The sequence below is a fragment of the Poecilia reticulata genome, linkage group LG1 (genome assembly GCF_000633615.1).
Source record: "Poecilia reticulata strain Guanapo linkage group LG1, Guppy_female_1.0+MT, whole genome shotgun sequence".
NCBI lineage: Eukaryota > Metazoa > Chordata > Actinopteri > Cyprinodontiformes > Poeciliidae > Poecilia > Poecilia reticulata.
In genome coordinates, this window is record NC_024331.1 from 29,961,737 (window position 1) to 29,986,146 (window position 24,410).

General features: G+C 38.3%; 1 protein-coding gene across 3 annotated transcripts; it reads right to left on the bottom strand.

The window, feature by feature from the left end:
• Positions 1–153: 153 nt before the first annotated feature.
• Positions 154–20,809, bottom strand: smad1 (SMAD family member 1). 3 transcript variants are annotated; one of them, XM_008420229.2, is made up of 9 exons: positions 20,691–20,809; positions 18,310–18,513; positions 12,660–13,185; positions 10,459–10,533; positions 6,341–6,604; positions 6,136–6,252; positions 4,026–4,247; positions 3,677–3,933; positions 154–3,208 (listed from the first exon to the last, which is right to left on the bottom strand). In XM_008420229.2, the coding sequence occupies exons 3-9, from the start codon at positions 13,057–13,059 to the stop codon at positions 3,065–3,067; spliced, it is 1,479 nt and encodes a 492-aa protein (XP_008418451.1). In that variant the 5' UTR covers positions 13,060–13,185; positions 18,310–18,513; positions 20,691–20,809; the 3' UTR covers positions 154–3,064. The 3 variants fall into 3 exon arrangements, with proteins under 3 accessions (XP_008418451.1, XP_008418442.1, XP_008418459.1); XM_008420220.2 differs by lacking the exon at positions 18,310–18,513; XM_008420237.2 differs by lacking the exons at positions 10,459–10,533; positions 18,310–18,513 and having other exon boundaries at positions 20,691–20,807.
• Between the last annotated feature and the right edge of the window lie 3,601 nt (positions 20,810–24,410).

Consider the following 24,410-nt stretch of genomic DNA (forward strand, 5'->3'; position numbering starts at 1 on the left):
ATTCACACATTTACACCAGATGCAGTATTGGTAGCCAAAGTGAGCTCCAACCTTCACACAAACATAATGCCTATTTGTAAGGCAGACACACAAAGCTTTCAACTTCTGAAAGTTTGCCCAGAAACATGTTGACACATCTAAAGAGGAAACCGGTTTTGTGATTAATGAAACAATTTTATTCAATCTTCCAGTAGAGACTTGATATTCATGGAATAAAACTGCTTTTCTGGGAGTTTTACAGAGCAAAACAGAAAAAAAAAAAACAATGAGGAAAAATTTGAAAGTGCAGACAAACCGAAACACGTTCAAAAAATACAAAAAAAGAATGTTATGAGTAAATCAGTTCAGTTGCAAAGAGGATTGCTAAAAGCAAGAAAGAAACAAATAGCAAAATCTGTATTTAATAAAAAACACGATGGGACAGTAACATATTTTTCTCAGTTACTGGTTAAAATCTGAATGCTCAACATTTTCCCTTAAACATTATTTCAATACGCTTTGTTCAGTAACTTTAATAAGAGAATGAGCAGTCACTGAATATTTACACAACCTTTCAAAAGTGTTTAAAAACAAAACAAATATTCCTACAGGTTTTATTGAAACTTGAAGTCAAATGATGCAGAAAATTATGTGAGTTCATGTGTAAAAACAGCTTTAAAAACCAGCCTTCAGAACAAAACCACATAAAAAGAAACAGTTGGGACCGTATGGTACTGAAGGAGGACTAAAGGGTGAGTTAAAAATTAAAACAGACGTACTAGCAATTCAATAAAAATGTGTAAGTAATGTAACAGGATGAAACAGGTGGGTGGAAACAAAGAGCGCTTTCAAACATAAATTTCAGCTATTACATACACATAAATCCAGTAGGTATTTTGGTTAAAATCAAAAATTTGCTGCAGTATCTTTGTGACAATCAGTCCCATGTTGACATAGTAGAAGCATAAACTATGCTCAGAATGGGTAAAAACCGAGGCAACCAGAAAATAAACATTTGAAGCATCTAAGGAAAACTTATGCCACTCTGGAAGTAAAGAAAGTAGCAGAGATATTTAACACAATGTTACTTTTTTGCAACTTTTAGGATACTTTCCAGAACCAGCAGGTTGCATTGCTAACACTTAAAAGTGTATTCTTTTCCGTTTTTCTTAATTAATAACAGGGGATTTCTGAGACTTTCAGGTTACTTTTCAACACGTATCAGAAAATAACATACATTTCAGGGAATCTTACCTGAATATTTCAGAAATACATTTTCAGCTAAAAAAAATGACCTATAAGTTCTTTAAAAGTAACTTTTAAGGCCTGAGGAAGAATCCTGTAAGCTCCAGAAAGTTGCATGTATGTTCCAGTAACATAACCCTTGAGTTTCAAAAGTACTTTTTAAATTTCAGAAAAGAGTAACCTGTAAGTCCTAGGAAAGTAACCTGTAAGTTCCAGGAAAGAAACCCAGTAAGCACCGAAAAGTTACTTCAAAGTAACCTGTAAATTCAAAGAAAGAAACCCTGGAGGTACAGTAGAGTTACTGGAAAGTAACTTGCAAATTTCAAAAATACTTTTCTGGTTAAATTTTCAAACCAGAATCTTTGATTCTGAGCAATAAATCTGTAAACTTCATTAAAGTAACCTCTAGGTTGCAGGGAGAGTTTAAAAAACATTTTATGAAAAACGAAACATCATTACTCCTCATCAACAGTGTTTATGTAATTACTCTCAGTACCAGGAGGGTAAAATGCTCCAGGATGGAACTTTATATTTAACAGCTAAAATGGATCATGAAGTGTTTCCAAACCCTTTGAATGACGGTGTGAATCCCCAGTGCTCCCACATCAGACACCATTCTGCTGTAGGCTAAAACCACAAAAGAAAAACTAAACCTCCTCTTGTGTTTTGTCTCAACTTCATGTCATGTTCAGCTACCATTCTTATGCAACGCCACACTAACCAAAAGATGCTCTGCAAATCCAGACAGCACATATTCTAATGGTGAAAACATCTACACAGTAAACAAAGTGTAACAAGATGACGATGAAAGTTTGTCTTTATCTTGTGAAATACTATTTAAGCCCCATGCTCCACCCACAACCAGACACTTTGCACTTTTAAACCCCTCATTTTGTCTTTGTGTGACTAATTATGATTTCTGATGGCATAGCATCAATTCATTTACCAAAAATATCCACCACTGTACTCTGCACAGCAAAAACACAGGATTTTACCAAGTATTCTTGTCTACTTTCTAGAACAAATATCTTGGTACACTTGAAATAGGACAAAACTAACTTACAAGTAACTTTTCAGCAAGATTTAGGAGCTTGGTTTAAGTCAATAGTCCCTTAACATTGGTTAAAAAAAGTTCCACTGGCAGATTATTTCACTAATAACAAGACATTTATTCCATATTATAAGATAAATAATCTGCCAGTGGAAATATATTTTTTTAAGGAAATGACGACGTAAAACAAGCTTCTATTTCTTGCTGAAATAGTTTTGCTTCAAGTGTACAAAGATATTTTTGCTAGACCAAAACCACTTGATAAGATTCTGTGTTTTTGCAGCGTTGGTACATTTGATGCCAATTCCACTTATTCAAGCAGAAAACATCAGAAAACTGCAAATTTGATGACTTGGAATGATGAACTGTTGCAGCAACACAAATACAGCTGTATTGTTAAGGGAATATTGAAATGCAAACTAGATTTCGGTCAGAATAACAGAACAATGAATAAAGCACTTGTAGCAGGAAGATACCAGAGGAGTTGTTTGCCTCAATTATTACAGTTGGTCACAAAGATCAAGTATCTTCCAGTTGCGTCACACTCACGTTGCTTCCTCCTCTCCCAACCTGTTCATGTGTTCAACTCGGATGTCCTTCAAGTAGAAGCGCCGTGTAACAATCCACCTAACCTTACTGGTCCCAGACCAGCTTAAACTCCCATCAGTTACAGACAACAGACTGGACTACAAACCAGTCTGGGACCAGTTAGCTGCTATTCTCGCTACTTGGACCAAGATGCTGGGGTGCGGACAGCCACGTGGCTGAGGAGCCTGGGGTTACTGGAGCCTATGAGACAGAGGAAATGGGGTTGTGGGGGGAACCCATCTGGGTCAGGACTTTATCCAGCCACTGCAGCGGACCGTGCAGGTGGATCTCAATCCAGCAGGGCGTGCTGGTCACATCTTGACGGTGGTACTCGGCTCCCCAGCCCTGAAATGCAGGATTGTATTAAAGCTTCCAAAGTAGAACTGTTCAGACAGCATCGCTTAAAAACATTCATCTCCCTTCAACTTTTTCACATTTTGTCACTTTGTTTTTAGTGATGTCAATCAACCAAGACAAAAAATATCTTGTTTTCATTTCAATTATTGCTTCTGTGAGCTGATCTGGATTAAAGGGTAAATAGATGGAAGCTGTGAAACACAGTCGAACAAGATGGCTGCTGCGGGTGAGCAAACCTCACTTTGAAAAATGGAAACTCAAGAAGTGCATTGGTGAAAAAAAAAATAATCCAGATTTTCTGAAAATTAAATCTTCAAAACAGAAAATTTGATTAATCAGTAGAATCAATGTATTTCTTAGGCCCACATAAAAGATTAGGAAAGTGACTCCCTCAAATTCAATACAAGTTTTAGTGATCAACTTGTTTTTTTCAGAGGGACATCTACAGCAGATTACCTTAACGAAGCTCATCCGGATGGTACACATCTTGGTGAGCTCATAGACGGCCTCGAAACCGTGGTTAACGGACTGGGCCAACAGCTCGGCAAACTCCTGGTTGTTGAAGATCTTCAGGCTACATCTGCTGGGAATCTTGCACACGGTTGTGGGGTGGAAGTTATGGTGGTAGTTACAGTTACGACTCTGGACGAAGATACTGCTGTCGCTCAAGCACTCTGCGTACACCTCCCCTCCAACGTAATACAGGTGAACGCCTGACAGAAACGTGATAACGGGCTTTTTAATTTCAAAAAGCACCAGCACTGTGGTACAGCTGAATGATGAACTGATTGTTCAGATGCTTCACCTCTGCCGATGTGCCGCCGGGTGTTCTCGATGGTGGAGTTGCGGTTGACGTTGGAGAGCAGGCCGAGGCAGAAGCGGTTGCGGTTGTTGGAGGGATCTGTGAAGCCGTCGACGAGAACGCTGGTGGAGGAAGCCTGAAAGGCCTCGCCAACACGATTGTTCAGCTCATAGTAAACAATGGAGCACCAGTGCTTTGGTTCCTCGTAGGCCACCGGCTGCACATCTGCACAGGAAACGCAAGCAGAGGGTCAGAGGAGGGAGCCAAGGTCAGAGAACAGCCAGACACAGAGGGAGAGAGACTTCTCTGAGCTGGAAAGATTGTTTTTAATTCCAGCTCATCCACGTAATTATTCCAAACTTTCTCAGGAATGTTTCAGAAGTTGTTTCTACTGACTTTAGAATGATAACCGGATATTACTACGAGCGGAAGTTTTTAATACAAGTTCTGCTCTGAATTTGTTGTTCTTTCACCAAATGGCATTTCTTAGAGGCTGTACTCTCCAGTTACAGTTAGCAGTTAATCGTATTACTAGATTACTTAATTATTTGAATAATCAGTTCTTCACAATGAATCTGATTAAAGTTTCAAAAGCTGATGAGTAGCTTTGTCATTCTTGTTGCGCTCTAAAAGGTGCAGCCTGTGTTTTGTGGTGTGATCCTGTAGCGTTCTGGGCCATTCCAGGATGACCTCCCCCTTATGGAAAGAAGAATAAATCATGTTTATCTAGGTGCAACCCCCCCACCCCTTCCCAAACTTCCTCTCCAGTGTGGCACAGGCTGGCAGGTGTGTTTTGTCTTTCTCCTTCCCAGAGCTGATCTACAATAGAAACCTGCTCCACCGTACAGGATGCAGCTTGTGGAAAAGGAAAAAAAAGAAAAACATCAACACTCCTCCGACCTCCCGTTACCAGCTAACAAAACTTTCAGCGCCTCTTCCTGCTACTGCTGCAACCGGACGAGGACAAATCTGTGAGCTTAAAGTGAATGATGATACAGAAGTACAAATAATGTACTTTATGGGCCATAAAAAGGAGATAAAAGTTCAGACAAAGGTTTTAATACACTCCCTGCCCAGTCTGTGGTGAGTCAGATTTAATTCAAAACCAACTCCTAAATGTTTTCTAATTTTGTGTGCTAAAACATTAAGACCATGAAGCGTTTGTTAACAAGCTGCATAATGTAAATCAGTGATTATTTTCAAAATCAGTGGCAACTCAGGCGTAAACTAAAACAGTAAAACATGAATCGGGTAAAGACTTATTTTCCACTGGCTTTAAGCAATAAAGCTACTTGGGGTGGGTGATATCAACTTTAGTTTACTTAAGATATTTTGTGGTATTTGTTATGATGATGATAAAAGTGATGATAAAAAATTTATTGCAGTCTTCTTTGGCAAAAGTCTATATGGCTTTATCTGCATATCAATAAGCAATGAATCAATTAATTGCATGATAAAGTAAAATGAGCTCAATAATGTCCATTCTGATGATCAATATTTTTTAAAGGAAGTTTTGTTTAGACCTTATTAATCCATTTTTTATGGTTTTGGTTGTGTGTGGTTTTTATTTATTGTTTCTGGTTGTCGTCGTTTATTTTCGATATTTAAATCAATGTCTTGCAGTTGCAATGTACAAAATTCAAGTTTATTGTTCTTTGAGAAGGCAAACTAGCAATATTATGCCATTATTACTATTATATTAATTGAAAATAGTCTCATTTCAACAATATTACTATAAATCATAATTTCTGGGAAAATTTCCAGCAAGTTGTTGTCATGGCGGACCTGCATAGAAAAACACTTCATTTATTCATATTTTTAAAGATATTGATATTTATTAATGCTCTAATGGAGAGGTGTAAGAAGTGCTTACAGTAATGAAAATCCATATTTTTAATTTAACCTACCCAAAATGTAGTTTCGTTGCTGATAGACATAAATATCTAAAAGCTAAAACAAACTCAGTTTATTTTTACTATGTGGAAAATTAAAACCACTAAGCTAAGATAAATGATTATTGCACCAAGCTATTAAAGTAGAGGTAATAAGTAAATATTTTCATTAACGATGTACGAGCCCTGCACATCATAAGGATGTGTGAGCACATCATTACCTGCCCGGTTGTTTGTCTCTGTAGGCAAAGGTGGAGCCATGAGGTTGATGTCCATTGGCTGAGGACAGTCCTGCGTCATCTGCTCCTCTGGGGGCATGTAAGCAGGTGGGGGGGTCTCTACATGAGGCAAAAAAAGACCCAGAATGATGTGAAAAGTGATTAACTGTGGCGCATTGTGGAGGAAACGGAGACTCATCGCTCCTACCAGGCATCTGGAACGGACTTCCCGGATCGGAGCTGGATGGCGAGTGAGGGAAGGTGGTGCTGCTGCCACTTCCGGGTGAGCTTGGAAAGCCGTTTCCCGGAGAATGAGGGAAAGGAACAGTGTTTGCCTGAGTGAAGGATTCTGGGAAGGTGGCGTTCTGGGGCATGTGCGGCTCGTTCTGCTGAAGCGGGTTGCGGAAGCGAGGCAGCATCGTGTGCTTGGCGTTGAACTCGCTGTTCCTCGGTACCAAAACAGGAGGCAACACTGAGAGAAGAAAAATAATACTTCAGTTTGTACACTGTTGATGACATAATGTTGGCCGACAATCTCTCTACAAGTAAAGAGCTCCAATTGTTTGGAAAAGATCTACAATAACAAGGTATAACATTTTCCTCTTCAGTGTATCATTTAATTTTTTTCATAAATGAACAATGATGCCACCATTCTAACATTGGTCAGTACCAACACTGATCAATGTGTTAGTGCTGACCAGATCAAATCAGATCAGATAAGTTGGGGGTTCAGTAACCTAGTAGTTGAAAAGACTCCACAAATACAAGAAAACATGTATGTCATCACAATCAGACACAGAATAGCTCAACAGTCTCGCAAAAGTATTCGTAATGCTTTAATTTTCCCTTATTTTGTCATGTTGTACCACAAACTTAGCATCAGCCTTAGTGTTTTCACACTGTAGACTCGGTTTTTAGTGGCTGTAGGATTTAACATTTTTCACTGGCAGAAGGCCAAGAGTTGCTTCTCCCAAAACATTTGTTTTGGCTATTTTTACCCAGAATGCCCTGCGTTGTAGTCCACTTCCTGCTTTTGGCTCAATCTCCAATCTGCTTAGCATTCAGATATGCATCAGCACTGCAGCGATGCTTAAAAAACCTGACCTGCCAATTTTGATTTTGGCTGATATGAATTTTTTTTGTCTGAAATTTTGCTAAATATAGCAAGAAAATTACTGAATTTGCAACAGTGGGGTGAATATTGTTAACTGTAAATGTGCAGACCTGAACTGGTGGGCCGGTCTGTCAGTCACACCTCTTACTGTAGAGCAAAAGAGGACAGTGCTGGAAATATTAGTTTAATTATGCTAGTTTTAATGCTAGCTTTAACTTTAGCACATGGTAAAATATTAGACTGATCCTGATTGTTTTGAGTAGGCCTCAGTTTAGGTTAGATTTAGACTTAGATAGTTTAATCAATATATAACTTAATCAGTATATAAAAAACTACTAATTAGACAAATTTCTATAAAATTGTGATCATTATATCTAAGAAAATGATGTGACTTTATGCATTTAATTGTTTGAATAAATTCTGGATGATTGTGAAGTTAAACAGTGACTTTTGTTTTTGTGGTTTCACTTTTAAACACGACATTAAAGGACCTGGGGAGACGAGATAACAACGAGCAACAGGTAGTAAATATCTCGTTTTTCAACAACATAGACTGATTTTTAAACCTTTGCTGAGGAAGATGAGATTTGGGGATGGGCTTCATGTGTAAGTATCGGCCAATCATGATCCCCCAAAATTAAGGAAATCGCCGCCCAGAAATCAGTTGGACAATAAATGCATCCTATATTATACATGTATATGATGTAAACAGCAATGCCAGAGATGCATTCAGTTTACAGCAAGTGTGTGAATGAAATAATGATCGGGCTGCTGATCGCAGCCAGTCAACATTGTTAGTAGAACTAGAGGACCCCAAAACCAAATTTCGCTTAGGGCCCCATGGAGGCTTGGGCCAGTCCTGATCGGTTCACAACAGACGTGACTTACAATCACATGCATGCGAGCTCAGATTAAACCCTGATGTCTTTCTGCTGCTCTCCATGATCCAACATTCTGAGCGCAGATGTCGCTGCATTTTTCAAATGTCAGCTTCCAGGCAGTTGGTCTGAGCCAGCAGTATTTGGCTCCGACTCTCAGGTTTCTGCCCTGAAAGTTTGTGCGAGATGAGGCATTCTTGTGGAATTCATCACTTGTGGTGAATATCCCGGCTGATGGCTATTCAGGTGCAGCGGAAACCACAGTGATACAATCCGCTTGCGTCTATAAATACCTGGGTAGATACAGAAAGCTGGAGCTGACATTTTAGATGAGGCTGATACATCAGAGGAGAAGTTATTTTAAAGGTTAAAAATTGATGTTCAAGCAGCGAGAGGAGGTTGACGGGGTGTGTGTTTGCTAGTGTGTGTGTGAGATGGGGGGCGTGAACAGACAGGTAGTCTGGAGTTGAATCCCCTGAGCTACTCGCCGCTAAAACTAAACGTGTGCAAGGCAGGCAGCGAGTCTTTCCTCCCTTTGTGTGTGAGCAACTGTCTTCCTGTTCCTCACAAAACCTCATGCAATCAAGAATCAAGTGTGTGTGTATGCGTGTGTGTATGCGTGTGAGGGTGTGTGTGTGTGTGTGAGCGCAAGAGAGATCTGGTGAGTCTAGACTGTGTGTAAGTGAATGAGCACGTGTGCCTTTGTATCAATGTGTGCAGAAGAAGGGGGCTTCAATTTGAAGCATGCGTATAACAAAGCCCCCCGTTCTCCCTGACATGGAATTTCCTGCTACAAAAACACATCAAAGAACACACACACGCATACACACACATTTTTACCTATATTACAACTTCACATTGACTTTGACTCATTCTAGTAGCTGCATCAACTGCCTAATCCTAACAATTACAACTCAATTCAAAACTACATTATTAATCCCAAAGAGAAATGAAATGTTGCTGCTAAAACTCATGTAATTTTCTTTAAAAAGTTGCTATAGGTGCTGATGGCTACAGGTAGGGAGGATTTCCTGCAGCAGTTTATATTACAGTGGCTCTGAAGAAGCCCCTGACTGAAGATACTGCTGTTTTATAAAAGTCTGATGATTGAAGTAGCTGATGGTTTTCTGTAGAGATGCAAATCTTTCAGCCAATTTGATTTAGATTTTTAGGCTCACAATTCAATACAGTAAACAATTTTTCTATTAAACAATGGCTGAGAAGAGGAAAGGACTGTAACCATAGCATTTATTTAAAACAACTCTACAAGGTTGCATACTGCATCAAATTCCATCAGTTTACAAACAAGTTTGTGCATAAAACACTGTAACATAAATGACCAGTATTAGTTTAGCTTAGCTGTCAGATTTTTTTCTTAAATAAAAAATATAGATCAAAGAATTACCGCACTGTAAAGCACACCTAAAAACCTTCAATTTCCTCAAAAGCCGACAGTGCGCCCTAAAATCCGGTGCGCCTTATATATCGACCAATATTGAGCCACAACAGGTCTAGCAACTACGACTTCATTTTCCCCCGTAGAAGAAGAAGTGCGCAGTGCATGCTGGGATAGTTGTCAGAACTCTGGTTTGTTAATAAGGTTTGATAATACATTTAAAGCCAGGGGGGGTGGAGGGGAGGGGAAGAGAGACAGAGGCTGCAGGCAGCGTGTCAGTTGGTCTGTGTTACCCAGAAAGCAGTTGGGCGCAATATCACAACACCAACACCGTGAGTGAAACGACTGGGGCAGACTACTATATAAAGTACTTGGGGACAATTTCTTTATAAATGTGGATGTGTAATAATAGAGTATGGAACAAATTGGCAACCCAAACTGAAGCGTCTATTCTATGCGCCTTGTATATGAAAAAAGTCTTAAAATAGGCCATTCATTGAAGGTGCGCCTTATAGTGCGGAAAATGCAGTACTCAAAATACTGCATTTTCCGCAGCTGTAAAGACAGTTGCACACATTTAAAAATCGATTTTTAAGAATGATTCTCTATAGAATACATTTTTTTCTGCATTTCTAATTGTCCGTTATTTTCTTGATTTTTATGAAGAGTCTTTCTTTGCACTTCCAGAGGTTCTACAGCAATCTTCAGAACAGAACCAGCATTCTTCACTTAGTGCGACACTTGACCTTCTGAAGTGTCACACTACACTAACCATCACCAATACATTCCTATGCCAACCTTAACCAAAGCCTAATTCACACACCTGTAAACCAAACTTACAAAACAACAACTACAACAACCCATGTTTATCAAGAATCTAACATAGAATCTATACCATTGTCCTCAGGTATGTAAAGCAGAAGTAGCCTATGTTTTACCTGATGGGGTATAAAGTTGCTGTTGCTGCTCCTGCTGCTGATAGTGCTGGAGGGCATGGCTGTATTGATCTGAGACTGTAGACATTAAAAAGACCATAGGAGAGATGGTCACTGATTCAAGAAGTGTTATGAAGTACATTATGAAATAATTTCTATTCATCCGTGTCTCACTAAATAAACCCTAATATCTGACTGGTTAAACTGCACAGCAACTTTAAAGTAGACTGCTTTAAAGATCAAAATATCTCAGAGGGGTGAACTCTACTTTTCTAGGACCTCTGGGAAAAGTAGTCATAAGTTGGAGAGATACAATAAATTCATGAGATCTTGTACTTTTCAACAAGATCTTGAGAAAACTCATCCATGCGCTTATCTTTAGTCGAATTGAAACGTTGAGCAGCAGCATTCAGTTTTTATGCTTCTCTGATCTGGAAGAAACTTCCAGAGAACTACAAAACTGCTGAAACGCAGTTCCTTTAAATCAATGCTAAGAACCCATTTGCTTAGAGAAGCCTTCAGTTAATAACTGTAACATCATAAACTGTAGTCGATCTTTCAAAGTGTCATCATTTCCTTTACTTTGCCACTTTGTCATGTTTTTTTCTTGTTTGTTGTTTTATTTTCCTTTTTCCTAATCATGGAAAGCTCCTTGAATTGCCTAGTTTCTGAAAATATGCTATACAAATAAACTGCCTTTCCTTCAGCACACAGCCATTAAGTAAAAATATGAATACAATTTCCAATATAAATAAAAAATATATTTTAAGTCATATTTTTATTATCATAATTAAGATATTTTACTTTAATGAACAAATCAGACTCAAGTTTTATTCAGATTTCCACATGTATAAATATCAGTTTTGGGATATTTTGACTTACTGAATTGTGGCATGTTTGGCTCTCCGTATATGCTGCAGTTAAATGTTATTACAGTTAGACATTTTTTGGATCGGAACGCCAAGTTTTGGGCTGAACCTTCCTTTAGCAGCTGAGGGTCTACAGAAACATCTTCTTTCTGTTGACGGCTGCTCACCTCCAGCCCACATCCTGTTACTTCACACCTGGTAGTAACACTGTGTAAAACGGTGAGAACGTAGAGGAAAGCGCACACCAGAGGAGTGCGTTTCAAGGCGATTTAGCGTGATTTGTAGTTAATTGTACTCAACTTATTGGCGATATCAAAGAAAGCCGTCTGCTAGGAGATGTTATGTTCTCATCATACTTCAACGCTTTTGGGGAGCTTCTTACTAACACCAACGCCTTCTTTCAACACCAGAGACTTGATGTCTTTTAACATAAGTGACTCATACAATAACAATATTCTGTCCTCCACTTAGACATTTTTATTTTTAGGCAGTACAATATGCTGTACTGGACTGAAAATAAGGGATAAAAGAGCCAATGTCCAGCGAAAAGGAACATCACTTTAAAAGCTAACAAATCTGACTCACTCATTTGAAGTATGAAGAAACTTGTTGATTTATAATTTTTGTCATTACATTTTTCAACAAAAATAGTTCAGAACATAAAGGAAAACAGTTAACCATCAAGTGCACCAACTAAAGTATTCTAAATGGAAATTAAAGGAAATGTTACATTAAAATCACATTAGTAAATTTTTGTTGGTTTTATTTTCTGCTCGATTGTCGTAGGAATATGGATTTAAATCTGTTGTGCTTCTAAAAACATCTAGTACTTTATAATGAATAATAGGGGTGGGTCGATTTATCAGGGCCGATTTCCTTCATTTTGGGGGATCGGTGATCGGCCGATCTTATCCCCAGATCTCATCTATCTCAGCAAAGGCCTAAAAATCAACAACTGTCCTCTTCTGCTCTGCTCTGAGACAGTTTGACTGACAGACCGGCGCACCAGGTCGTGTCTGCACGTTTTCAGTTAACAACAGTTTCCCCACTGTTGCCAACTCAGCAACTTTATTTCTATATTTAGAAACATTTCAGGTAAAAAATATTTGGTATCAGCCAAAATTGGAACCGGCAGGTCCAGGCTTTTTAATGACCGGTAATCTGTGATTGACCAGGAAACTGCAATTGGTTCTCCACTATCAAATAATAATAATTTAAAAAAAAACAACCCTTCTGTAAATTTTCTGCTTCTGTATTGAAACTTGTTGGGGAGTAAAAAGTGACAAACCCAAAATACTGTAATTCAACCGCCGCTTTGAGACTGATATTTCTCACCTGGACTGTCCACTCTCTTGTAGTGGTAGGGGTTGATGCACACGTCCTTCTGTTTGGAGCCGAAGGGATACTCGCAGCATTCCAGCGCCTTCAGCTCGTGGTGGGACTGCAGGTCAGGCCAGCGCCACACCCGGCAGTAAATGACATGTGGCAGACCCTTTCTGTGGGACACCTGCAGCCGTCCGTCCAGCGAGCGAGGGATGGTCACGCAGTTACTGGGCTGACCGGGGCAGCTGAGCGCCCGTTCCAGCTCCTCCATGGCTCCCTTCTTCTTTTTCAGTTTCTTAACTAGAGCATCCACAGCTTTTTCCGCCCACTTCTCCTCTTCATCGCCCTGCTTCCAGCCCAGCAGCCGTTTGACGGCCGGGCTGGTGAAGGAGAAGAGCGAAGTAACATTCATGGTGACTAATTTTCCCTCCTGAAGTCGCCAAAAGAAGCAGCAGAATGAGCTAGAAAAGAGGGACAGATTGTCTGATTCTTGGATTTCTTTTTTGTTCCCCCAAGTACTTCCCAAGTTTCCAAGGTCCTGCAAGAAAGAAAAAAGGTTTTAGAATGAAGCTATAAACTGAAAGATAAATAAATAAATCTTGTAGTTTTCTTTTCTACAGCAGAAAGGTAAAGTTAAAAGTGATTCCTGCAGCCACAGCTGTCAGTCATGAGTTCGGGGAAAGTGGCACCGCTCTGTGAACATCAGCCTGACATTCTTCAGATAGCTTCCTGTCCGTATGACTTGTCACATTACCACCAATTATTAATGTCACTTACAGGAAGAAGTCTGCATACTGCAACCTCCACAACCTGCAGAATGAGGTATTTCATACTCAGCACCTCTTGATGTTCCACTACACAGTAGGGATGCAACTAACAATTACTCTAGCTATTGATTAATCTATTGATGATTCTTCTGATGATTAATTGGATAAAAACATTGGCACATTCTGCTGATTTTCATTTGACTGCTTCTGCTTATTTTGTACAATAATAGAAAAGCATAAAAATTACAAATAAACTAATAATTAAATTGCTTTAATAAAAAAAATTTAAAAAGAAGCCTAAAAGTTAGTGTGTGGTTAATCATTTGTAGCAAAGAATGTGTCTGCTGCCAAAATAAAATACTTCTGTCAACATGTGAAAAGATCAGACGGCTCTGCTGGATTTAACATCAATACAATCTAGGACTTATCTGTTAGTTATTGTTTTCTGATTCATAAATGAATAGCAAAAGGTGATTAACAGGAGATTTTTAATAGGATCAGATGAAGCAAAAACTGCATCACATGAGGTGTGTTCTGGGTAGAACACGTTCAGTGGTTTTTTTTTATCTTAAATGCAAAATCTATATTTTGAGATTAGAATTTTTGTAACTTGTCATTACATGACAAAAATATATATTAGAGTTTTGGCTTAATTACTGCTCTAAATATGTCGTTCAAATGACCTTTTTTGAGTTTGTTTATTTCAGTCAACGATTAATCAATTACTAAATTAGTAGACAATTATTTAAATAACTGATCCATCGTGATTAATGCGATTAATCATTTCAGCCTTAATCTGTTGTGACTTCAATATTTTGCAGGCTTGTAAACCACCAAGCATTTGACAAGTAATTGTAAGTAAATTCTCAATTCATTTTTTTTATTTAGCAAACAGATTAGCTTTAATTTAGTAAATTACACAACCTGTGAACACCAACCATGTGTTTGTGTAGGACAATAAAAGGGAAGTGACATGTGGACCCCTGAAAAAAAAGTGCCTTTTTCCAAGAAGAAGACTAAACAAAACAGGCATTGTGCAAATTGTACTGCTATAGTAATACTATCTTTAACAGACTGAAAACATATGAAGTCTCTGAAGAGGCTAAATAATGCAAAGAGCCAAAATAAAACTTCTCAACATTGCCAAAAAATTCTAAACTTAACATTCAAAGGCAACTACAGGTTCCATTACAATAAACAATCCTTAGGTACTGAATGAAAACTTCCTGATAGCATGGCGGCTAGCTGATTACTGCTAGTTCTGATTGGCTGTTTCTGACTGAGCGGAGTAATTATGCAGAGCAGGGAGGAGATTGATTTTTTTTTTTTGAGATTATTTATATCATGTTAGGACAGCGAAAGTTTTAATACATATGTAAAATGTATTTTTTTAAGCTAGATGCTGCAGCTTTAAACAGAGGTTCGGTGTGAGAGTCACTACCAGGTGGAGCAGAAGCGAAGCTCCGTCTGTGAAATATTACTACCTGTAGCGTAGCAGCGGTTCAACAGCGAGAGCAGAACCAGCGTCTTACATTGCAGCTCAAAGACTTAAATTATTTTTCGGGTTATTTGTTTAGCTTTCTGACCGTCATGCTAATGTGTTTTCTATCTTTGTCATCAGGGTGTGCAAGACTCAATATAATGCAGTCTGATGTAAACAAATGCTGAATAACCTGCAAGATGAACTAGAAACATGCTTTGCAAAAGTATAAGTAATATCCACAGAATTCAATATAAAAAAGTGCAGGATTGAAAAATGAAATGGATTTTTACTTTTGACAAATAAAAATCTGATTCTATTCAGAGTCAATACTTTGTAGAACCAACTTTCCCTGGAAAGTTTCAAATCTTTTAAAGTTTTCTCTCCTAGCTTTGCACACGCCGACACATTTTCTGCTCATTCCTCCCAGTATTTAGCTTCATCCAACTTCCTATTAACTTTGACCAGCCTTCTTTATCCCTGCTAATGAAACTCATCCCCCCAGCATGATGCTGGCACCACTATAATGTGTTTTCAGGGGGATGTGCAACATTTTCTTTCTTCCACACAGTGTTTTTGCATGACTCTGTTTGTTACTAAAGCTCTCTAACAAACTGCTGAGGCCTTCACAGAACAGCTGTATTTATACTACAGCTGCACAAAAGATTAAATTGCAACCATCACTTTATCCATATGTGCAATATTTACATTCCAGCAGTTTCTACTTTACTTCTCAAAACAATACACTGTATTTTATTTAAGGCTATCAGTGGGATGAATACAAACAAAAATTAATAAAAACAATAAATCTAGAACTTCACAATTATGCATTACTTTTCTGTTGCTCTATCACATAAAATCCCAGGAAAATATATTAAAGTTTGTGGCTTTAGCAAGAAAAATATTGTGGAAAATGCATTTTAATATATTTACAAATTACAAAGTCCCCAAAATAAAACCAAACTTTTCAAAACAATTCACTAAAACCATGTTTTTGCCACATGTGGAATCTGGTTCTGAGCCAATAAAATGATCACATGATTTATCCATTTTTGGTATTTCGCAGTCAAGCATCCTTGGATCTACAACATATTTTTCTGCCTGAAAAAAATAACATGTACCTTTCACCCCAACCGACTGCGAGGTTTGCTTCAATAAACTTCTGACTGAGTCATTTCACTTAAATATTATTACAAAATCTGACACCATCTCTGCTTTGTCAGACCTCAATTTCAAATGAAAAAGCAGATTGTGACATTATCACAGAAAAAACAGACACATCTGGAAGCAGCTAAGCATGAAGTGTAAAAGTTCAAGTTTTAAAACAATGTCACAGGTATATTGTATCATAAGAAGACATTTTAAGAAGCATCCAGCTAATATACATGTTTTGAAGGCTTCTCAGTAACAGCCAACGCTCTCAGAGGAATTCAAGACTAGCCGCATGAAAACAATTCCCCGTCTCATATGGAAGTTTGGACTGTAACATCTGGAAGAAAACTAACACAATCTTTTGCTATGATTCAGCTGCAGCTGGAGGCCATGTTTCCTGGATGTTTCCATCGCTGACAGTCAATCATATCTGACTGCTTGTCTCACCACAAGTGCATTCAGAGAGCCTGATGTGGCACTGTGATGCACATTAGGACAATGCTCTTCTACTGCTTCATCAGGGATAGTCAAAGTGCAACGGCGCCAATGTAGAGTCCTCTACATTTGGTTCATTTAGTATTTTTTTTCTTATTTCAGAACTATTGGTTGATAAATTTCAATACAATTCGTGTTTTCTGAAAAGTAACGCCAGATCTCTGATGCAACATTCTTGTTGCTGGGTTTGTTTGGCTGTGAGCAGAAATCCTATTTGTGATGACACATCGAAGTTTTACCAACCATTAAAGCTGACTGGACCATCTGGTCTGAAAAAGGTCAAATTTTTAATAATCTCACTACATCCCAGCACACAGGAATGCACAATATATTCTGAATATATTGTCATTGCGATATCAATATGTGCAATATACATGGCACAAAGGACTGTTGGAGCGCAATAACTGTTGGTTAATATTTTTAAAATTTCTGATTAATATTTTAATATGTTCATATGCTATATTTAGTTTTCAGTCAAACTAAATAGTAAATATCATAGTTAAGCCTTTAAATTAACTGCTTATATTGAAGTGATTCCTATATGTTGCCATGGAGCTTTAAACTTCCTCCTAGTCAACAAAGAACCAACAGATGCCAGCAGTGTCTTTAGAGCTGCTCTCTTCCCTATAAAACCTGAAACACTCACAATCATTTACGCAACAGACCCATAAAAAAAAAAAACCCTGACATTCCCTACAGCCAAGCCTGAGCGCAGCGCTTCCCTATTAGTTTAGCGGTAGCATGTTATGGTCATCAGTTAGCCCACTGGACAGAGACTGGAGATAATGGGAGCACAGAGTGGGATCATGCGACACAGGCAGGCGAGGGGTTTGACCCACCTGGTGCAAGCTGCTAGCCACTACACTAGCCACATGGATCACTTTGCACCGCTCCAATATCTGTTAATCAATTTAAGCCTGCGCTGTGTAGGATGAGGAGGCAGTAATGATGCTCTCTGGACCCTCCCCAGGGACAGGGCATTATGAAGAAGCTACATTATTTATCAGCAGGGTCCTAGATGGGGCGTCCATTAACCCTCGCTCAATGGAGTCAGCGGCTATAAACGGAGAAAAGCAGGAAGCGAGAGAGGGTGATAGATAAAGAGAAAGAGCAAGGAAGAATGGGGGGAAAAGATGAAGAGACAGAAAAAGAGTGAGAAAGTACGAGTTGTGCAGCCAAAGATGTATGACAGACGATCTGCAATCAGGGCTCATTACTGACGAACCAGACACTGTGTTTTATAAAATGGTAACAATTCAGTTAAAAAAATAGCAGAGAAGGAGATCAAGGCATCACACTGGGGAAACCCATGCATGAGTTTTATTCTTACAAAAAAACAGCTTTTAATTTTAATGTCTTGATTTTACCCACTAAATGTCATCGGCTGACATTTAACGAGCTTTATGGCATAACTAATATTTAACATCATTTCTACATCTTAAACTATTTTTCACAAAATTACAGAGAAAAGGCTGAGGTGATGTGAGTTTGTCCGGCTGTGTGGAGGAGAGTAGCACCACTTGTTGCTGCGCACGGCTGGTCAGCTGCTTAAATGAAAGCTGCTCTGCTTTTCAAGTTTTTCAAAGGGTTTGGTTCATTTGTCACAGTGCAATGTGAAAGCAAACTGCACCAACTGAAAATGTAACAACTTTGGTCAACAACTGAACGAGTCCACCAGGTGTACCCTAAAAGAGTTTAAAACAAAGATGTTTGATTGTTTAAAAGGAAAAAAACAACCATACGAGGTGGCGGACTCAACAGTAAATACCTCATTTGGTCTATGGAAGCCATCCCTTGCAGACAAGCAGTAATGCAGTAGCAGATGCAGATTCTTGCCATAGCCACTCAAGTCAATCCGGCAGTCTAAGAGCAGAGCTTAGAAATAACCACAGACAGGCAGGAGGTGTTGCCCTCCCTGACTAGACCTGGCATTGACCCAGGAGGCTCATTTTAGCCGCTGGGGTCACTCTTCCTGACAGACATGAACACAAACACAGATCCAGGGTCGGTAAAGATGAAATAAAGCCATCATGTCTCTTCAAACAAAGAACAATAGCAAAACCACTATGTTTTTCTGTGTTATTTGGAGGTAAATCATATTTTGCCTTACTGGATTCAGATTCTTTACATCCCAGACACAGCTGTCCACACATGACCACGGCAGACATAACTAGCAAACACATGGGTTTTCAAGCTGCCATGTCAAACACGCTTGGCACTCAGTGTTATGTTAGAGAGGACACCTCACCCCGTCACATCCAGTCTACCATATCAAACACCATGCAGACATACAAGAAGCGCTGCAACTTGGCATTGGTTTAGCGTTGTTCTCTGCAGATTGTTTTGTTACCATGTTACCATGCACAGATATAAACTGAAAAGATTACAACAATCACGTCTAATTTGTCAAAGAAACAAGTCTCAAAAAGCACTAAAAATGCTCCCATGCTTGAAAAAGCAGAGCAATGATCCAACTGGAACTGTAGCATGAACAAGGACAAATTCCTGTCCTTTGGGTAATCTGATATGTCATCCTCAATAATGTCAGCAGATCTAGGCTTAGCTGCTGTAGGTCCCTCACTTTGTTTTCCTCCGTTCTCTTGCAAAGACATATGAATTCACGGATACAGCAACACAACAAAACATATCCTATGATGTAAAGTCCCTGAAAAGGTCTTAGGAGAGCTGAGTGTACAAAAATACTAATGATAACGGTGGAAAAATTATGAAGAGATGCATAAGAGGAGGAATATTTTTGAAAGATTTCATGAATGACAAGACTGACATAGAAAAAAATATAATAATTACCCATAATTAACCTTAAATCTGTTGGCAGTGGAAAAATGCTAATTCTGAGTGTTTGGGGTTTTCTTTAATAAAATGTGTCAGCGTTTCTAAGCTATTATGCCTTGACTGTTATTTTTATATTTTGCATATAATGCACCCTATTTGTTTTGTTTACAAATAATTACAGGAAATATGAAGTTTGACTCGTGTTTACTTATTTCTTTTCTTGCTGTTAAACACAAATAAATTGTTATTCAGGCCCAGAATGAAAATCTAGGGAAAACCATCAAATTTGTTAGGTGTTTGAAACTAATGCTGCTAAACAACCAACTGCAGGCTCTACTCATGATAATTTACCTGCTTAAATTAGCTCGTTATACTTGATTGCTACTCCATATGGAGCGGAAACAAAAAAGGTGTAATATTCTGCACACAAAACACTTAACAGGTGAGCATTTTGTATATTGCTACCTACAATTTTGTGTCAAAATGTAATCAATGAATCAATACATGGCATTATTATAACTGTAGTAATCAATATATTTCATTACGTTTGCAGAAGTGGTATTAATTGTTGCTTTTATGTTTGAAATCAAAGCAATTAGACTATATGATGCACTTCTGTTTTAATCTGTGTAAATATGATGATACCCTAAAATTGGGATATTTTTACTCAAGGTTTGCATAATATCAGAACCTCAGAGGATTAATCAGTGAGTTTACATTTGTCACAGAGACAGGGCTTAGTTCAGTCATTCATCCCCAAAGTGTTCATACTATTTAAATAATAATAAATTAAACATTACCACCTCAGATTGCAGACACATTCTTTATTTTTTAGGGCCTTTTTAGCACATATTTATAAGTTACTAAGACAAATTGTCATTTTGGATGTGAAGAAAATAGACGTGTAACACAGTAACACCACCAATTTATTGACATCCTGTAACTCAACATGCATTGATTCCCAATTGTTCTTTTTAAAGCTTCACATTTAGTTTGTACTTGGAATGGTTCCTTATAAACATTGATAAAGATTTTTTTTAAAAACTTAAGTAACAGTGGAATCAGAACTGAATCGATATATATTTTACTGAAAGACCGCAAAATTAAAGTTTTAGAAGGCTAAAAGGCAACAGTTGTAGTAAAAGCATAGCTAAATACGGCTCTAGTGTGACGATGTGAGCCAAAAAGGAAGAAGAAAAGTTTGAAGCTTTCCAACTGACACACAGCTGAGAGCTGCTGACCGTTGGGATCTACTTTCTCAGAAACGAAGCCGCGCAGAGTTTACCAAAAAGAAAACCTAGATGAAGAAACGTTCCGTTTGTGTTTAAATATAAATGAATAAAAGTTTTACACTACCTTTCCTGTCCCTGCCGCCCCGGCGCTGGGTCTGTATGCGGGCCCCTCCTCAGCGCTCCCACCGCCTCAGTTGAGTCTGCAGCTCGACCTGGCGTCAGAGAGTCGGCGGGCCGCCTCACTCTCCGCTGAGCGCCAGTATCACGCCGCGGGATGCAGCATCACCCCAGACAACAAGAGGACCTACATTTGTTTTTCTACATTAACATCTTCATTCACAGCAGGGCAATCATGGATTATGTAACTGTGAAACAATGCAGATTTCTCGCTAATTTACTCGAGGTTCTCATGAAGGGGGAGACTTTTTTCCTCCTCAGATTGTTTCCCCCAGGTAAAGTTGATGCAGTCATAAACAAAAGTTTGACAACTTTTTGATGTGTTGCTTTCTCCCTCTCCCAATCAAATGAAGCACATCCTATTATTTGTATTATGACAGTTTCAAATGGGACAAAACTCTTACTTTAAACTCTCCTGGCCTGGTAATAAATTTATTCTTAAAACTTAAAAATGTCTGCCGTTGATAAAGTCAGTTCCGTTTTCTGTAATTTTAGATTTGGCTTAGGTGGTTTCTGTTAACTCTTCCTCTCAGAAGAGTTAACAGAAACTCTTCTGATGTGATCAAATGTGATAAAAAGTGGTCCTATTTAAGAAATATTGTGTCCAAGAACACAGCCATGTCTTACACATGTTACCATCAAAGTTCATGCATGGTTATTCCTCTACATCAAGTATGAAACATTTACTTATTTATTTTGGTGCCTATTTTTCATATTGTCCAAATTTTAAACTTTATGATTCTGCAGAAGTATTTGATTACATCATTTTTAACCCGGAATATCTTGAATACTTACATCAGTTTAAGGAATTTAGTTACCAAAGCAATTCATGGACACATTAAAGTGAAGCAAAAATCACGTTTAGAGTGTATAACAAAAAAAAACAGGTGCAATGAAGAAAACGACCTATCAGGAAGAAGATATTTTTATGAAGAAAAACAGTTAAAATATACTATATATATTATTTAGTCAAAAATATATTTTTGACTAAATCTCTCAAATTCGCGCCTGCCACAACGAGAGGGACTAGTTTGTCTTGAGGACTCGCGGAGGGTTACGCTCCAAAACGGTGGCGACTGCTATCGAACGTGACGTCACAGAGCTGGCGGCAGCATGTCTGAGTGAGGCGGGTGCGAGCTGCACGTGAATAAATCTGGGAAAACTGCGCATGGAAGGTAGAGAGGGTGGAAGACGGAGTGGGTGGGGGTAATCTCACGTTGATGATGATGATGATGATGATGGTGGTGGTGATGAGAGGAGACAGTAGAAAGATTTCTTTAACTTTTAACTAGAGGATTCCCTCTCTTACACACACACACGCCAACACACACGCGCGCGCCCGCGGCAGCTGTGCATTCATTGGACCGCAGATTTACCGTCCCATTACAGAGAGAGGAACCCACTGAGTTTATACAGACACTATCAGGCGTTGTGGCATTTTATCTCACAATAACTTTGCAATAAACCTGTAGCACTCTAATTAGGTTAATTTGACCTTTATGGCGTGCAAACGTCTCGGTTTGAGCGAAAGTTGAATCAACTGATTTGAACCTAAACTGGATCTATGCAGAAGAACCTGCCGCAGTTGTCACAACCCGTTCTGACGTCTGAAGATGCAACCACTGAAAATCGTGTTAATCTCGCGAGACTGACAAAGTTAACCACTCAAGGAAGTTTGATGTGCTATTCCAACATTTTATAGGTAGCATATCGTAGTTGTAGGTGGCTGTCCCTTAAAATTGAAGACATTCCTGAGATTAACATCAGCCATGTTTTGTACTATGTTGATGGTCTTGATAGTAAAATATCTGATATGGTCAATATTGTCTTTTTGCTTGTTAAATATCATATACACTGCTGTAAATGGAGAGGTTCTACCCCTTGTTTTGTTTTTTTTTCTCAATCAATTTAAATTGTATTACACCTCATTGAAACTTTTGAAGTCTGTTTATGCAAAAAAAAGTAACTGCAAGTATCTCTGCGCTTCTTTTGTTTTAACTTCTCTTACTTTTTAATTCATATGCCTTAGTGTCGTTGTCTTTAGTTTTTAGCCCCACGCCTTGTTTATTTCTATATGTAACTATGCTGCAATGTTCTTTGTACCTCAACGAGTCTTTGTATACTGTTTGTTATTATCATTTAATAATAAATAAAAATATATATATATCGTAGTTGTAGGGACTATTTTAAGGCTCCATTTTGATGACAATGCCAGGACAAATAGATGGATATGTTTTGCTGAGTTTTGGTCTCTCGTTTACACAGTAAGCCTTTGACAACAGGTTCCAAAGCGGAAGTTTTGCAAAACGTGACGGTAATCATGTCTGTGTAAAAGAAAACGTTTGGAAATGATGACGTCAGTCAAATCAACCTACCCAGTTACCTCGGAGAAGTTGGAATTTCAATATGGCGACGCCCAAGTAGTCAGTATTTGCAGCACCTCTTATGAACATCGTTATAAGCTGTACTTTCCACATGCAAACTCCAATTTTATTTAATTTGTTCAGTTAAGAGTTGCTACATGTAACATTGATTTTAGACAGCTCTTACATGTGTGTCTTGTAAAATAAACACGTTTTCGCCACAGCTTACTATTGCGGATGCGAGTAGCGGCCATATTGAAACTCTCCAGGGTTGCAGTTGATTTGTCAAACTGAAAAGTTGGAATTATGACTACAAATAATTCCTTAATATTGACGAGAAAGTACTATTTCCATAGGCAGATTATTTGACTTATAACATGGGAAAAATGTCTTGTTATAAGTGAAGTAGTTTGCAAATATAACTAATACTTTTTCATCAATATTAAGGAATTATTGACTTACAACAAGATCCTATTTCTTGCTGAAAAGTTACTTGTAAGTTAGTTTTATCTTATTTGAAGTGTTAATATATTTGCACAAGAAACATAACGAAAATTATTTGGTATGATTTTGTGTTTTTGCAGCGTACATGAGCCAAGGGTTACGCTTGTAGAACGTTCTTCATTGTTTCCAATGCCATTTGTGTTTTCATCTGCTCTCATTTTCTCTCCTGTATAAACCCAATTTTTTTCAGATATGCAACAGGACTCATTTTTGGAATACCACATGTAGACAGGACATAAAGTCCAAGAGTATTTTGCACATCTGCTACTTTGGGGAATTTATCCAGCAGTAAAAACAGTCAACATGCTATAAAATATCCTCCAATAGTTTTGTGCAGATGTTGAAATTCAGGGAGACATTGTGCTTTGCTACCGATAAAACAATCAAGTTTAATAAAAATAACATTATGTTCTACTACTACTGCTTTATCTAAATTTTCTTCAGTGGTGGGAACTGTACTTAAGTACAGTTTTCGTGTATCTGTACTTTACTTAAGTAGATTTAATAATGGGGACTTTCTACTTTTACTCCACTACATTTTACAGTAAGTATCTGTACTTTCTACTTCACTACATTTCTACAAAACTGTCGCGTTACTCGTTACATCCAAGTCTCGTTGCTCTTTTTGTCCGTTAAAATGTGAAGTTCAGGGATTTAAGRTGGCGCCGTAAAATCCGAGCAATAACGTGACTTAGTGTCTGTTGTCACCCATCGGCTCCACCTTTACTCGCACGCGCAGCTCCAGACATGCGCAGTGGTTTCCTCTGAGCGGGAGGAGACGTTTGTCTATAATATAATAG

Coding starts and splice junctions, on each gene's coding strand:
- smad1 (XM_008420220.2), bottom strand. CDS start 13,059: ATGAATGTTACTTCGCTCTTCTCCTTCACCAGCCCGGCCGTCAAACGG. Junction 4,248..6,135: donor AGAGACAAACAACCGGGCAG/GTAATGATGTGC, acceptor TTTCCTGTGCAG/ATGTGCAGCCGGTGGCCTAC. Junction 3,934..4,025: donor CCGGCGGCACATCGGCAGAG/GTGAAGCATCTG, acceptor CGTTTCTGTCAG/GCGTTCACCTGTATTACGTT.